Source organism: Lepisosteus platostomus, chromosome 18 (assembly GCF_059453375.1).
Source record: "Lepisosteus platostomus isolate fLepPlt1 chromosome 18, fLepPlt1.hap1, whole genome shotgun sequence".
Classification (NCBI taxonomy): Eukaryota; Metazoa; Chordata; class Actinopteri; order Semionotiformes; family Lepisosteidae; genus Lepisosteus; species Lepisosteus platostomus.
In genome coordinates, this window is record NC_142628.1 from 5,741,663 (window position 1) to 5,756,086 (window position 14,424).

The 14,424-nt window shown below is 37.8% G+C and overlaps 1 protein-coding gene and 1 long non-coding RNA gene across 2 annotated transcripts in view; one reads left to right on the forward strand and one right to left on the reverse strand.

Annotated features, from left to right (window-relative positions):
- lrp5 (low density lipoprotein receptor-related protein 5) overlaps positions 1-9,420 on the reverse strand; it is a 73,810-nt gene extending 64,390 nt beyond the window's left edge. Inside the window, exon 1 of the mRNA XM_088612086.1 lies at positions 9,223-9,420. Within this exon, the coding sequence (XP_088468212.1) occupies positions 9,223-9,277 (55 nt within the window). The 5' untranslated portion in view covers positions 9,278-9,420. The remainder of the gene's footprint in view (positions 1-9,222) is intronic.
- Positions 9,421-9,460: 40 nt separating this feature from the next.
- Positions 9,461-13,814, forward strand: LOC148645521 (uncharacterized). Its single transcript, XR_015928224.1, has 2 exons — positions 9,461-9,578; positions 9,760-13,814. It is a non-coding gene; the product is annotated as an uncharacterized LOC148645521 (long non-coding RNA).
- The last annotated feature ends 610 nt before the right edge of the window (positions 13,815-14,424 follow it).

A 14,424-nucleotide genomic window follows, 5' to 3' on the forward strand; every position in this document is an offset into this window, starting at 1 on the left:
GGGATTATATGAGAAAACCAATTTGTATCAGCCTAGGCCTTCACATCAAGAAGAGTAACGCCTCAAAATAATTAGGGATGTTTTCCCAAATGAAGGACCCAAGCCAAATTATAGACCTTTTATGCCTTAAAAAACCTGAAAACCTAAACCTAGACCAGTATCCTGGTATAACCACTTTAAACACAACTAAAGGAACATTCATAAGATAAGAATGATCGTCAGCATGCACAAATCAGGCCTGGAAAGGCCACTGCTTGTCACAGCAGTTTTCACAGCTTTTATCTGCAGAACCCGAGACGTTTCCAATCCTAACTTTCATGGAACAGACTTTTCTCACTTCCTAATGCTACCTAATTAATGTCATCATTATTCACATCTGTTATTGTTTCTGACTTATTTGCAGAACTATTCCAGCAAGGAAAAAGGCTTCTTAAATATCTTACTAGGCCTGCATAGTGGAAACATAATGGAAGTGTATATTATCCCTCTCTGGCAAAGCTTCTTATTAGTAAACCTTTGTGCATGTTCTAATGATAATTTACACATCTCTCAGTTGAGAAACTCAGAAGAGGAGCTTCTTAAATACCAGAGACGATTTTTAGAAACGCTTCTATTTTTAATATAATTTTCACACACGTGAAAGACAGATAGAAAACAGAAAAATGGTTAGGAGCTCATGGGTTAAAAGAACTAAATTTAAACTCCTTTGCCTGCTTCCTACTCAGATGAATCCAAGTGGCTTTTGGTTTTATTTTTCTAGTACTGTAGGTATAACCTGCTTAGGCTGAACGATGACACTTGCTTGTTCAGGAGCATGAAAGGAACTGTCAAAAATTAGGTTCTTAATACAGAAATGTATAAGAGTGATGGGAGATGGCACAGAGCAGAACCTGTGGGTTGTTCAGAGCAGATACCAAATGCTGAGGTTTTTGCAATAGCTGGACACAGGAGAATCCCCTTGCTTCCTCAGAAAGGATACGAGATAATGAAACTTGCAGCCTTTAAGTCTCAGCCATTTTGTTCCTTTGTGCTTTTAAGCACGCTTCACTTGATCTCTTGAAAAAGAATTGATACTTTGCCTAAACATGTCCTATTTTTCCCCCTTGGAAATGGAAAGAAACATTATGAGACAAGAGTCCAGAAAGTCACCTGAATAGTAGGCTACAGAAGGAAGTCAAATCATTTCAAGAAAGAGGATTCTCCAACGACAGTGTAATTCAAAGCGCTGTATTCTGATGTCATTTAGTTAACACTCTTCATGGTTTTTAAACCTAAAAACCGGGAGCAGATACTCTGATACCCGAAAACAAACAACAATCCTTGCAAAATATTTTTAAAACACAAGTTACGACAGGTTAGTTTTTAATAACAAAAGATGGCTGTTATTGGTTTTTAGAAGCATTTAAAAGCCACATACTGTCTAATGCCTCCTCAGCCATGTTTTATCACACTGATAGGCAGTCACCTAGGAAGACCTGTTGACCTTTCACGTTACACCCTGCCCTATTCCAGCTTTTCCAGTCTACTCAGGCCGGGGACACCTGGATCAGCTATGCTCTGTCATTGTGCTGTGGAACACAAAGGAACAGCTGATGATGAGTCTGAGCTTGTCACTCCAATCAACAGCGCACCATGGGGGAGGGCACTGGGAGAAGGGGCGTTGAAAGGTCTGGGGGCACAGGAAATGACTTGAAAGGCAGCCTTGCAAACAAGGATGTTTTTATCCAGCTGAAGCAGTATCGCTGTTTTCCCTTGCTTTTAAAACCTCCAACACCTTCCTAAGGCTTAGGCCTCTCTCTGTGTTGGTGCACGTGATGTCTGGATGCACTTGTGAGGCAAGGTGTGAGAAGGCACAGCCTGAGGGGACCTCTTACAGATGTTGTCCATCACTGTCTGGGAAGAAATAAAATAACTGTTTTCCACCAACTGTGCTGCAATAAAGAAACCGCCTTTTGAAGTTTGCGCCTCTCAGACATCTTCCACTTGTCCCAAACACAATTTGATAGGAAACTGGTGTTAGTTTGTAAGCTTAAAAAAACTGCTCCCTGTGATAACATTTGAGTGCAAAGTTCTCCTTAAGCCTGCTCAACTGCCATTTGTTTTCCAAGTCAAACAACAGCTTCCGTTAACAACCACCCTGTAGAACTTAGTACACAGACAACCAGAGAGACAGCAACCTCTTGCTTTTAGAGGTGAAAGTCCTAAATAACCAGAGTTCTACTTTTAAAGGGAAAAATAAAACATTTCCAGTTTTACAACAAACCTTTTTTTTACATTTTCTGAAACATATATGTGTCTGAGCATCACAGAGGCACAGAGATAAAAAGATAACTGGAAAATTATAAGACCAACCGTGGATATTAAGATATTGCACCTGGGTGAATTTTAACCACACTTGCAAAAGTCCAGAAGACTACTGTATCTGTTTCATTTTTAAAATAGGACTTCTGTCTCAATAAGCATATTACCTTGGTGCAATTTTCTGCAACATGAGTTTATAAGTAGAAAAGTACATATCACACTATTTTCCTTATATTACAACCTTTTAGCCTAGTTTACAATGATGAATGGATGAACACAGCATACATATATGGTCACATACAGGGCCTTGCAAAAAAAATTCAGACCTGTGGATAGTTTTAACGTTTTATTGCTTTCAAGCTTGCAATTACGACATTTTGAAGTAGCAATTAATATGTATTATATATACAACCAATTTCACACATTCAAATTGAAAACAAAGAGAAAGAAGTAGATAATTACAGCAATATGAAAATAAAATGGAAAGGTAATTACAGAAAAAAAACCTTTGCTTTGGCAAACCAGAATGCATTTAGGTACACAAACCTACCTTACCTAGCTACAGAATTAGTGAAGTGGCCTCAGTCTGTTTGCAACAATAGTGATTCTCATGATTTCAGATGAAAAAACCCTTGTCTCTGTGTGGTTCTGTGCTCAAATTGAGATTACTCAAAATGTCTTGTTGCTGTAATTTCTAAAAAAGGTGCTTTCCATCAAATATTGTGTTCAGAGGTCTGAATACTTATGCAATCATCATATTTCAGTTTTGCCTCTTTATATTTTGGGAGATTTACTGTAGCTTTAAAGTCGTCTGTTTGAGCAATCGGGTTTTATATACTGTAAATGCTGAGATTAATTTCACAGTGCAGGACACCAGAAAAAGGGTCAGAATATTTTTGCAAGGAACTAGATCAGGAATATGGATTGGACTCAACCTTTCGAGGATACTTGATAAGTGGAACAAACCACACTTGGCCACTATTAATTATTCTGGCAGGATAATTTTTGATGCCAAAACCTGTACAGTACTAAAGTTATACATTTAAGTTTTATGTATTTGGTTATATTTTTACATTTACATTACAAGAGCTAAAAATACTCCTTAAAGCCAAACTAAGAAATTCAGAATGTTATAAATAATTCAAACTTTTCAAGAACAAAAAAATTTGCACTTTTTTTTACATTTTTATAACAATATAAATGCACAATTTTGTATTTCTGACCCAGGGCAAGTGTCAGATGCATCTGATTAAAAAAGTCTTAATCAGACATAAATCAGGCAAGACTGAAAACAATTCTATTTTATTTTTCTTCATTTAAACTACATTTTCAATGCTATCACAAGCAGAAAACATCAATACATTCTTTCCTCAACTTGCTTATTAATACTGTCTTGAGGTTGTAACAGGTGACCAGGCAGGTAGGAAAGAAACCGTTTAAATCAATCTCACAAAAAAGCAAATGTGTTCTGTAACAGTCTAATTACTTTTATGTACCTGAAAATCAAAACTCGATTGAGGTTGATTTTAATTAAAAACCTCTTCTAATTTCTTAAGAGCCTTAATAATTAACTGAAGGTTAATAAGCCGAACTAATGACCAGTTCTCAAAAACCATAAGTTCGCAAAGGTTCACAGAACAACATAAGAGACAGCACTTATGTTTTTTTGTGAACTTTTGCGAACTTATGAGTTTTGAAGGGACTGTAGAATCTTTCTGGTGGCGGCACCAAATGACTGAATTGTAAATGAAGAACTTTATTCCACATTAAATAATGATACCTTATTCTGGAACAAAACACGCATTTAAAATGCTTCTGGAACGGAAGCCAAAGGATGTGCTTATTTTCCCTGTTGTGCCGCACCACCCTGAGGAGTGCTGGCAAGTGGGATTGCAGTGGTCAGGATAGCTGGAAGGTAAAGGAGTGAGGTCCTGCTGAATTAGGCCCTGAGCAAGCTACTGAACTCAAGATTGTTCCCAGATTTGTACTGAAGTGGCAATTAGACACACAAACAACCAGGAAACAAACTCCCATTTTGAATCTTTTCTCCACATTGGTGAAACAACCCAAGTACCTTTGTTAACAAAATAAAACAAAAATTCACTGTCTGAAAAAAATTAAAAACAGTTACCATAAAATCAAAACAGCTACTGTCTGCATTCTGGGGAAAGAAAACTCTTGCTCTAATGCGGCGGAGATGAGCTTTGTGTATTCAGCCCAAAGCCTTTTACTGCTCACCCATTCAGATGTCAGCATCCAAAGCTAATCAAGAACTTTAATTCCCACATTTACATAATGGGAATTGGAATGACTTCTCCAGACAAATGTTCAGGCCAATTTCCATTGACATCAGAATTTAGCCAAGAAGGTGTGGACTTGCTGATTTAAATTTCCATGCGATTCCAGCACGCACCTTTTTTTCTATCATTTAGATCTGAAAAAATGACTGATCACATTTAATAAAAGACCATGTAGTCTAGTGTTAATGCCAGGAAGCTTGACAAAAGACCAAACAAATCCCTGCAATTTTTTTTTGTTACTGCACTGACAAGCAGCAAATTAGTGTTTTAAGTAAGATGGGAGAAAAAAACTAATGTCCTGGAATGTTTGAAACAAACAACTTGCTACTTGCTACTGCCTATTAAAACTATAAATAAGTTAAATACTTCCTTTTGGTCTTTTCCCACTGTCTGAGAAGCTTAGGTCAAATTGTATTCGGTGTGAAGTAGACTAAAGAGGAGTATCCAAGTCCTCCTTCTCAGATAAAAAATGCTTTGTTACTCACGGTCATTCCAAATGGCACTGTACACTTAGGATAGAAAAAACCCTTAAATGATTAATGCAGCTGCCAAATCACATGGATAAAGTCATTGTCTGACACAGGTCATTCGATGGACACTTTCTCTCAGAAGGTCACTGACACAGAGTGTTGACAGAAACGTTTGGATCAGAGGTTTATAAAAGTTTTTTAAAAAGTCTTTCCCTGAATGTTAATTTCAAGGAACGTCATATCACCTGTTTCCTCAGTACAAAAACACGCCGAAAATCTAGACAGCATAACATTAGGTGCCACTTTTTCTTTAAGATCTAGACTGCAGCTCACCTACTGTATTAACAGCAGGGATATCCACAGAGCTGCTGGTCCTTTGATAAAGCATTGTGTGAGTGTGTCTGGTAACATGTTCAAACCTGAGCGTTAATTAAGAGCAGTTTGGAGTGCTTTAAACAAAGCCTTGGTGCTCAATGTTGATTTCTGTAGTAAAAAGGGGAAATAATGTGTAAAGCACCACTATAAATCACTGATGTACTGACAGAAATTTGCCTGCTCTAGTACCTTTTCCGAATGATTCAAACCAACTAATATTTCTTGTACAGAACCATCCTGTAATCCTGCTTGAGGCATTTTTAAATCTGTTTATTTATTCTGTAATTTCTTACACTTATACAATTCATATGCCCTTTTTTGAATCTGGTAACTGAACAAATTTTCAGGACACATCAAGGCAAAGGGCTTTAATAAAATGCCTTATTATAACACAAGCAGGGAGCAAGACAGCACTTTTTTCAAATGTTATTAAGTTAAATTCTGAAAAGTGGTCTATTTATTGCAAACCTGAATGTACTGATGAAGCAAGAAAAAACCCAAATAAATCAGAACACTTAAAAACTATGAGATAATCTTTTTCTTTTTTCATTTTTAGGGCACTTTGCTGCCATACCTTAAATATATCTGATCATACAAAACTTTCCCCGAAAGCAAAACTGTTCTTTTTCCCAAAGCAAATAAAAAAAACTAAAATATATATCCATTAATTTTTAACTGACATGGTGCTGAAATACAAATGACATATACAACACCCATGTATGTCCACAAATAATACAGTATAGAATAATAATATATTTCTTGCAATCCAAAACCAATGTTTTTATTCTTAGGTTAGTAAAAGGTTAAGTCTCTTTACATGTGATTACTATGCAATATTCCACATCTCGCATTGATATTTTAGAAAATGATCATTATTAACCTACTTGGTAGGCGCCCTTTTGTAGGGATATTTTCAGTTATACGGAAATGCATACAGTAAATAGAAAAAAATGCTTGCTCGCTGTAAATGTCAATGTAAAAAAGACAAATGGATCCCACACAATATAGACTAAATGTACCCTATCCAATAGCGTGTTTTGTAAATTTGGTTTCCAACGTGCTGTAACTAACCAGGTGCAAAGGTTTAGTTTAAGTATCTGCGACCTTAAAGGCAGCTGACGTTCAATTAATCCCTATCCCAATGCGTTGATTAGATAAAGGGTAACTCTGGGACATTCTTATTCTTTGCACGTTAATGACAACTATTTGAAACTTAACTTTCACTTTTTAAAGAGTTGTGTGAAAGGGATGGGACAAGCTTCGTTTATCAAGCAAGGTTATTCACAAAGGCATTGGAGGAAATACCTTTGTTTTGTTAAAGTATACTTATCTGTCATCTCTGCCTTATCAAACACCCATCCTTATTAGCAAGATGATGAAATCATGTAACTCATTCGAGATAAGAGTACACAGTTCCCGAACTTACCAACAAATCGGTCAATAAAATGTTCTGAATGTGAAAACCTATTGAAAACAATTGATCTTTTCTCAATACAGGTTTATAAACTAAAATCGACTCGTTGTCGCAGCGACTTTTAATATGTTTGTCTAATATAAAGTACTGTGATGTAAAAAAAAATTAAAGAACTGCGCTTTGACAATCGACTGTGGTGTACAACATCTTACATACGTTTCATGTCCCAGATTTTAATTTGTGACGGTACCTAGACGCGGCCACAAAGAAGGCCCGTGTTTATTTTCCTTTCGCAGACAAGACTACCAGTTTCGTATCCAATTCAATAGCCCGCTGGATACCACACCATGAGCAAGAGAGCGAAGTCAGTCAGGGCTGGGGCGAGTTGAATTAGCCGTGATTTGTCAGAATTCAAAGAAGTGATACGAAGTAGATTTATCTATCACTTCAAAGCTGTCATAGCACCAAGGGGATTTTCAACTTTTTATTTTTTTGCTTTGACACCCAAGTTCCACCCTCTTTTACGAAAGTCGCTTTATATATTAAAGAACAAAAACAAAGTACTGGTCAGAAAGGCGTGAATTTTGCACTGGAGTGAAAAAGGTGCGAAACGCAACTGCGAGGAAAAAAAACACCCTCATTTAATATTAAAAGTACGGGAAAAAAATAAAAAACCCTTTGGAAATCTGAGCTGTGTTAAACAATAGATCGTCTTGCATGGTAGCGATCTGGTTTGTATAGTCAATTACGTTTAAGAAGATTTCGTTTTGTTTTGTTCAGAAATGTAACTGGAGGCCCTATTACTCACCAAATAACACCAAATCTCTTTTATTTGCTTTCTGCCCCCAGTTCTCACTTCAAACCCCCCTCCTAAATTACTCCGACTATCAGCTTACAACAGCTCAAACATGTCTTAAGACGTCCACTTTGTCATCATTTAACCGGATGAAACTCCTGTTAGACTAACTTTAATTTCAAACAAATTAATGGAAAATATTCGTGGTGCTCATCAAAAAAAAAAAGAAAGTAAATCGTCCGAATGTCAGTTTTTAAGGGTGTTTTAAAAAGAGCATCAATAAATGAATTCTTTATTTACTTTAAGCTATTAATAAAAAAAAAACGATTCTTTAAGGTGTGAAAATACACCAGGGATGTCGTTTAGGAAAACCCGTGTGTTCTGTCACACTGTGGAATTCTGCAGAAATGCTGTTTTTTGTTTTGACATACATTTGTTAAAAATAATTCCATCAGAAAAGAATGACTACAATAGTATGAATTTTGTGATTCAAATGTCACGGCCACCCTGCAGACCGGACATTCAAACTAAAAAAGACCTTTCAGCGGGGGACTGAACTACTTTCATGACTTTATTCACAAGTTTACATGTATGTCTTTATTTCTTTTGCTTATATGCTGAAGTCCTATGTATAAAAAAAAAACACGAGAGCACGTCTTTTATTTTTTTTCGAAATGAACAGCACTTCCATTTCACAGGTAAACTCCGAAGAAAACACAAACGATGTTTATAAGCGCACAATCCTAAACAAACAAACAAACAAAAAGGTTTCCTGGACATTTCGTTATTTGCTCTGTAGTGCATCTGTGAACTTTAGTTCCAAAAATTACGGCAAGACCAAGAGTTGAAACTTCTCTTTTCTGCTTGCCGGGACGATATTCTTTAAACAGATGTTTCCCGCATCAACAAGTTACCCACGGCGCTCCGCTGTTACAACAATCAAAATAATTTCGATGATGATGATACATTTAGACCTCGGACTCCAGGACAGACTACCAGGAAGGCAGAAGAAAAAGATCGCGGGTTATTTTTTTTTTCTCTCTCGCAGCAGATGTTTCTGAAGTCAAAGGGATCTAAACTTCGTGTGACACCCGACACCGACAATCAATCGTAGCGCACCGAGGCCTCGGGGGAAGGGAGGAAAAAAAAGTGTTTTTCTTTTATTCACTACCACTATGTTACACTTTTGTGCAAAAACGCAGTCGCTGCCGTGTGTTTTAACGACCGTGTCTGAGACCAGCAGGCTCTTCTTAAGAGGGGAAATCTCAACCTCTGAAGAAGGCGAGCCAAGATAAAGTCTCGCAATTGAGAAAGACTCCAGCGCTTACTCTTAATTTACAGCACACACTGAAAACATGGTAACTTACATTACACCCCGAAAGCGTATCCATCATATGAAGAGGTTTTATTTCGTTGCAACCTACCACGTTTTCCCTTATATAGTTAAAACTATATGTACAATCCTTATATGAATCCGGGAGCCATACTGGTTCCTTATTCTTAACAGGCACAATGTTCTCATTTCATCAGCTTCGGGATCTTAAAAACAAAGTCACACAAACTCACCATCAAGTACGCAGAACAGACTGTACAGCAGTAACCCGGCAAGAAAAGCCCCCATCGCAAGTGCTCGCGGCGCTACGTTTCGTTACTCCGGCTCCATACTTTGAAATAACTTGTGCAAGAAGAAAAGTTTGTATCCGAGAGAGTGTTTCGGTGGTTACTTTGTGAGAAGCTCAGCGCCAGCCTGCAAGGATCAGAGGAGAGCTGCGACTGACAGCGGAAACCGGGTGACGTCACTGGACAAACTCGACTGCAGTCCAGCTACTGCATCAAGAGCTCGTCTCTCTCAGTGACCAAGAGGGGCTGCTCCACAACAGCAAGACATACCTCGAGCAGTCTGAGATACCGTTTAAGTTCAGGTGATCTGTTAACTAATTTAGCCTGCTTTTAAGTTTCTGCACTGCGTTTTTATGTCCTTCGCTATACATTGGATGTTGTTCACACTGGTAGCTGGTTCCATTCCTCAGTGGTGCGAAGCTGTATCATTGAAAATCATCTAAATCTGTATAATATAAGATATATTTTCATTTTTCTTCACAGAACCCGATAGCGCCCACTGCAATTCTTTGTGGCCTCTGCTATATATTTGAAAATGTACCCCTGGAGCTGACGAGCAAAGAACTACATTAAAGCTCACTCTGCGTGAAGTTTTTCAAACAATTAAAAAGGCACATTAATTTAATTAATGTAAACAATTTTATGTTTTGGAAGAATTCTGTAATTAAAAACAAAAACAATTGTTGTATGCTGTAGATTGTAGAATGTAGTCAGATTTACTTCAGACAATTACAAAAAGTGAAAAGGTTCCTCATCGATACCTTTAACTTAAAAAATTAATTGCGGCAGTTTTATTAAAGCCCAAATTGTACACGAACTGTGGCAGCCCGTGGAAAGAGACGGAAACTAGGTGTCGCTCGAAGTTAGAAAAGAGCTTTGACCTCTACATTAAAATCTGTTTTTCCCTTTCAATCTGTAACTCGGTTCTAAGAATAGATGAAGAAGGCTCCACGGCCGAAACGTTGTGTTCTCTTTCTTCTTTTTTTCAGCATGGAATAAACCTATTACTTGTTTCTAAGAATAGATGCCGATTGAAATTTCTTTTAATCACATTTATCTGCGCCAATGTCCACGAATTCTTTGTTGATTTAATGCTCTGGACTGATTTTGTGTAGCTATTGTGCTATTGTGTAACTGGCCACTTCTAACCTCCAAGTACTTACTCATGCAAGTCTGAATGTAAGGTGATTGTATTACACGGTACCTTCCCACGTAAAAATATTACAATGGTGAAAGCTACATAATGCAGTAAAGCACAACGAGCTCTAGTAGGACACCAATGATCAGCGTGAGGTCAAGGGTGTCCTATAACAAGATCGATACCTCCAATAAGACCATTCGTTTATGTCTCATGATGACGATATTTCTTCAGTGGAAGAGCCAGCTGTGGCTTTTATGCATTCGAGTCATTTATTTTTATATTTTCAAGGAAGACCTGCTAAAAAATAGTCAACTTGTAAGAATTGTATTCCGGATTGTAATTAAAGCCTGGTGAATAGAATATTTGAGCTTCTCAGTCTTTTAAATCGTTATTTTAAATGACTAAAGCAGAATATCAACTAAATGAATTTTCTAAATTGTTTTTTTTACATTGAATAGGGACAAAAGGCATCTTTTCAATAGCAACATTCTAATTCACCATAATATTACAAAACCCATACACAGGAAAACACTCATATGTATAGGCCTATGCGTGTATATGGTGGTTTTATCGATGTTATCGTTTTTTATCGGTTTTATCGTTATTTTCCTTCTCACCCTCATACGAAATCATGAACGTGATTCAAAATATTCTAGTTTGCAGTGCTGACATGAACGGATCTCGGACGCTTCTTGATTTTACACCTGTGTCTTTGCAAGCAGCAAACGATGGGTTCAACAGAATATTCTGCTGTTTTTCTTAGCACGAAACTGTACAAAGTATTGCTTCGCATTCGAAAAACATTTCATTTTTTGTTAAGTCTTACAATCTACAATAATTGACAGCAGGGCTGTTTGAGCGTTTCCCCTTGTTATTTTACACAGAACCTTGGATTAGTCGAGCAGTCTTTCCAGTCCAAGGATTATAAACTCTTCTTATTAAAATAAAGACAAGATCTGGTATCGAAGCCTTATAACAGTGCATAAAGAAAGCAGTATTGTATTATGGTTTTAGTCAGAGTTTGCCGCACTGTAATGTGTTGTCCATGTTTTCCCTTTTCTTTAAAAGCATTTTTTCACCATTACAAGAGCACATTATTAGCAGTGTTATAAATACACTTGGGGTACTCTGGGCTGCACAAAAAGCACCAACATGTCTGGTATGGCATGGGGTTCATATACAAATGGCATTGAGCAACTGGAATTTAGGAAACCCATTTTTCACATTCACTTTGAAGGACAGCTCCATCTCCAAACCACTATGTAGGGGTAAATCAGCTGCATTTCAAGTGTGCAGTGTTCTTAAATCACAAAATGGTGTGTTTAGCTGGAACATTTGCCCTTGGCTGCTTCTCCATGTCTGCAGTGCCAGAACAGTCAAATATGAGAGTTTCTAATTAACTCCATCTCAAGCTTTTGGCGCTGTCAGGTCTTAATTTATAAGTGCTCAACATGAATGAGACATACCAACATCCAACTATGGAATGGTATGGAAGGGGCTGCTATTTGCCCATCCCTGTGACCTCAGCACTGTTTACCCTGGTGGTCTGAGGCATGGAGAGAAAACGGGCTGATAAGCTACAGTCCAGTCCACAGCAACATGAAGGATGTTGGGTAAGGAGATGGATACCAGCTACAGTTACTTATTCATGACAGAAGAGGGTATGTTTATGCTGTTTTTACTCTAATCTGTTTTTTACTTTAAAAATATGCGTGGACTGTAAGACAGAAAAGACTTCCAGAGGTTGAGAAAGCGGACACATTCTTCGGTACACTATGCCCAATGTTATGTGTTGTGTTCATAGATAAGTGTTTGCAGTCGTTCACCTTTACATTATGCAGACAGAGGCCCTGAGAAAAGTCACTCATTTAGTCCTGCTCTTCAGTCTGTTTCCAAGATCTTTGAATTGGTTTTGCTGGGAAATCAATCTGCTTTTTCTCATTCTGAACAATGACCACAGGGTAGGAGCTCATATACTCTTTGGTCAATGCAAGCCACACTCCTGATTTGCATGCATGTTCGACGAGCACTAGTTTGTGGGGATGCATTGAAATGATGTTTGTTTTAGACACAATGTCCATTGTCCATCCATGCCAGTTCTGATCAATCATTTAATTTTGCACCTGATCTTTATGACACCAAAGGAAAATGAAAAAAAAAACCCAGAAGTTTGCATTTTTAATGTGTATTTTTCAGTGTTGAGTATTGCCGTTTTAATTTTAAAAAAAAATCTCATGTAAAGAAACTCAGTTAGAAAACATTCCCATTTCTTCATGTGGGGTTTGAGGAGTGGCAAGTCCTGGCCATTCTACATAAGCTCCCAGCGGACACTGAAGTCTTTCTCTGGTTGAGAACGTAGGCTGTCACTCACTCTGTAAAATCTAAAGCTCATCTTAATCAAGGTATATGAATGAAGGGGCCAACATTCCCAGCACATTGAAAAACCAGTGTAATAAAACCTGCCTTCATGGTCACCTGCACGTAGAGTAGCCTTTAGCATTTTCTTTGATCTAGTATACTCTGCCTATGAAAGATCTGCCTTCCTGTGGTTTTCGACTGCTTATAAATATTGGGTTTACAGTAATATACACTGGCTTCATTGTAACCAATCCTCTTCATGCCATAATGAGGAACATCTGGGAGCAGCACACTCCAGACAAAGGCTTACACATTCATGGTGTACAGCAGCTTCTCACTAAATCCTCATTCCATATTCAGCACTAAACACTCATAACACCAGATAATACCAGAGCATGTCCTGGAGGCTAGGACTTCCACCTCCCAAAAACCTGTTCTCAACTTCGCCACACAACGGTGTTGTTTGCAGATCCCAACGCATGCGCTTCGTAAGAGTAGTGCGTGGAGTGGTTAGCTGGAGAAACAACAAGATACAACTGTTAAAAAGTTAATCTGGCACAGTAGAAGCACAATGCGAAACTGAACATTTGATATATACGTCTCTCTTTCCTGACGCCATTAATGCCACTAATGAGAATCCATTAAAAGTCCCCACATGCAGCAGGAAAATGATTGTGCAACTTTGAAATAAAGCAACTCCTTACTTTCACCAAAACCCGATTTAATACGAGATCGCTGGAAGACGTTCTTTGGTTTTTGCAAACCATCTGGCATGGGTTAGACAGTCAGGAAGAAAGTGTGAATGATCAGGGTTTAAAAATGCATGTAAACAGTCTTTAAAAGGCAATCTGAAGTGCAGACACTGCAGTGCAGAGGTTGGCGTGTCGATCTGGCTGGAAGATAGAGCTGGAACCCTTCACAGTCATTTTAATCTGAGCCATGTTTTTCCAGTTTGCTTTTGTTTTCACTTAAAAATCGCCTCCCTGATGTGCCCCCTTTAAAGGTGTCTGAAATTCCCGAATGAAAGTGTACCGACTCATTACTTGCCTCTCTGCCAATTAAATTTCCAGACCCCTTGCTTTGCTTGAACACAAACGCTGCATCTGCACCTTGTTCCTGATTATTTTATTTTACAGCTGTTGCTATGTTCCCAGTTTTCAATTACTGCACAAGAGCTCGGTTTTCTTTTTTCACAAATTTAAGTATTCAGAGAAACAAGCCTAAAAGCAGTGGAAACTAAAAATTACGCTTAGGTAAGATCTCTACTGTTTCCAACCTTCCAATACAAAAGGTGGTCTCTTTATAATGTATTATTTAACTTATGTAGTTGAATACATTTAAATTAATCCTCTTTCCCATATGGGAAGATAAGAGCTTCCTTCAAATCAGCCCTGGGCAAACAATACTTTTTTCTAACAATGGATTCTTGACTATATCAACTGACAAAAAAAAGAATAGTCAAATGCACTCACTACCCCACACCCTTCTGTATGAAATGTTCTGTATTTCCTACCTGATTAATCCAAATTGGCCTGTTTCTAATTTAGCAGCCTTAGAAAAGTACACAAGAAATATCATTCACAATGGGATAAAACTTAGTGCCTGTTCCTTTGATGTGCTTACAGTACAGCTCTGCTTTTATGTAGTTA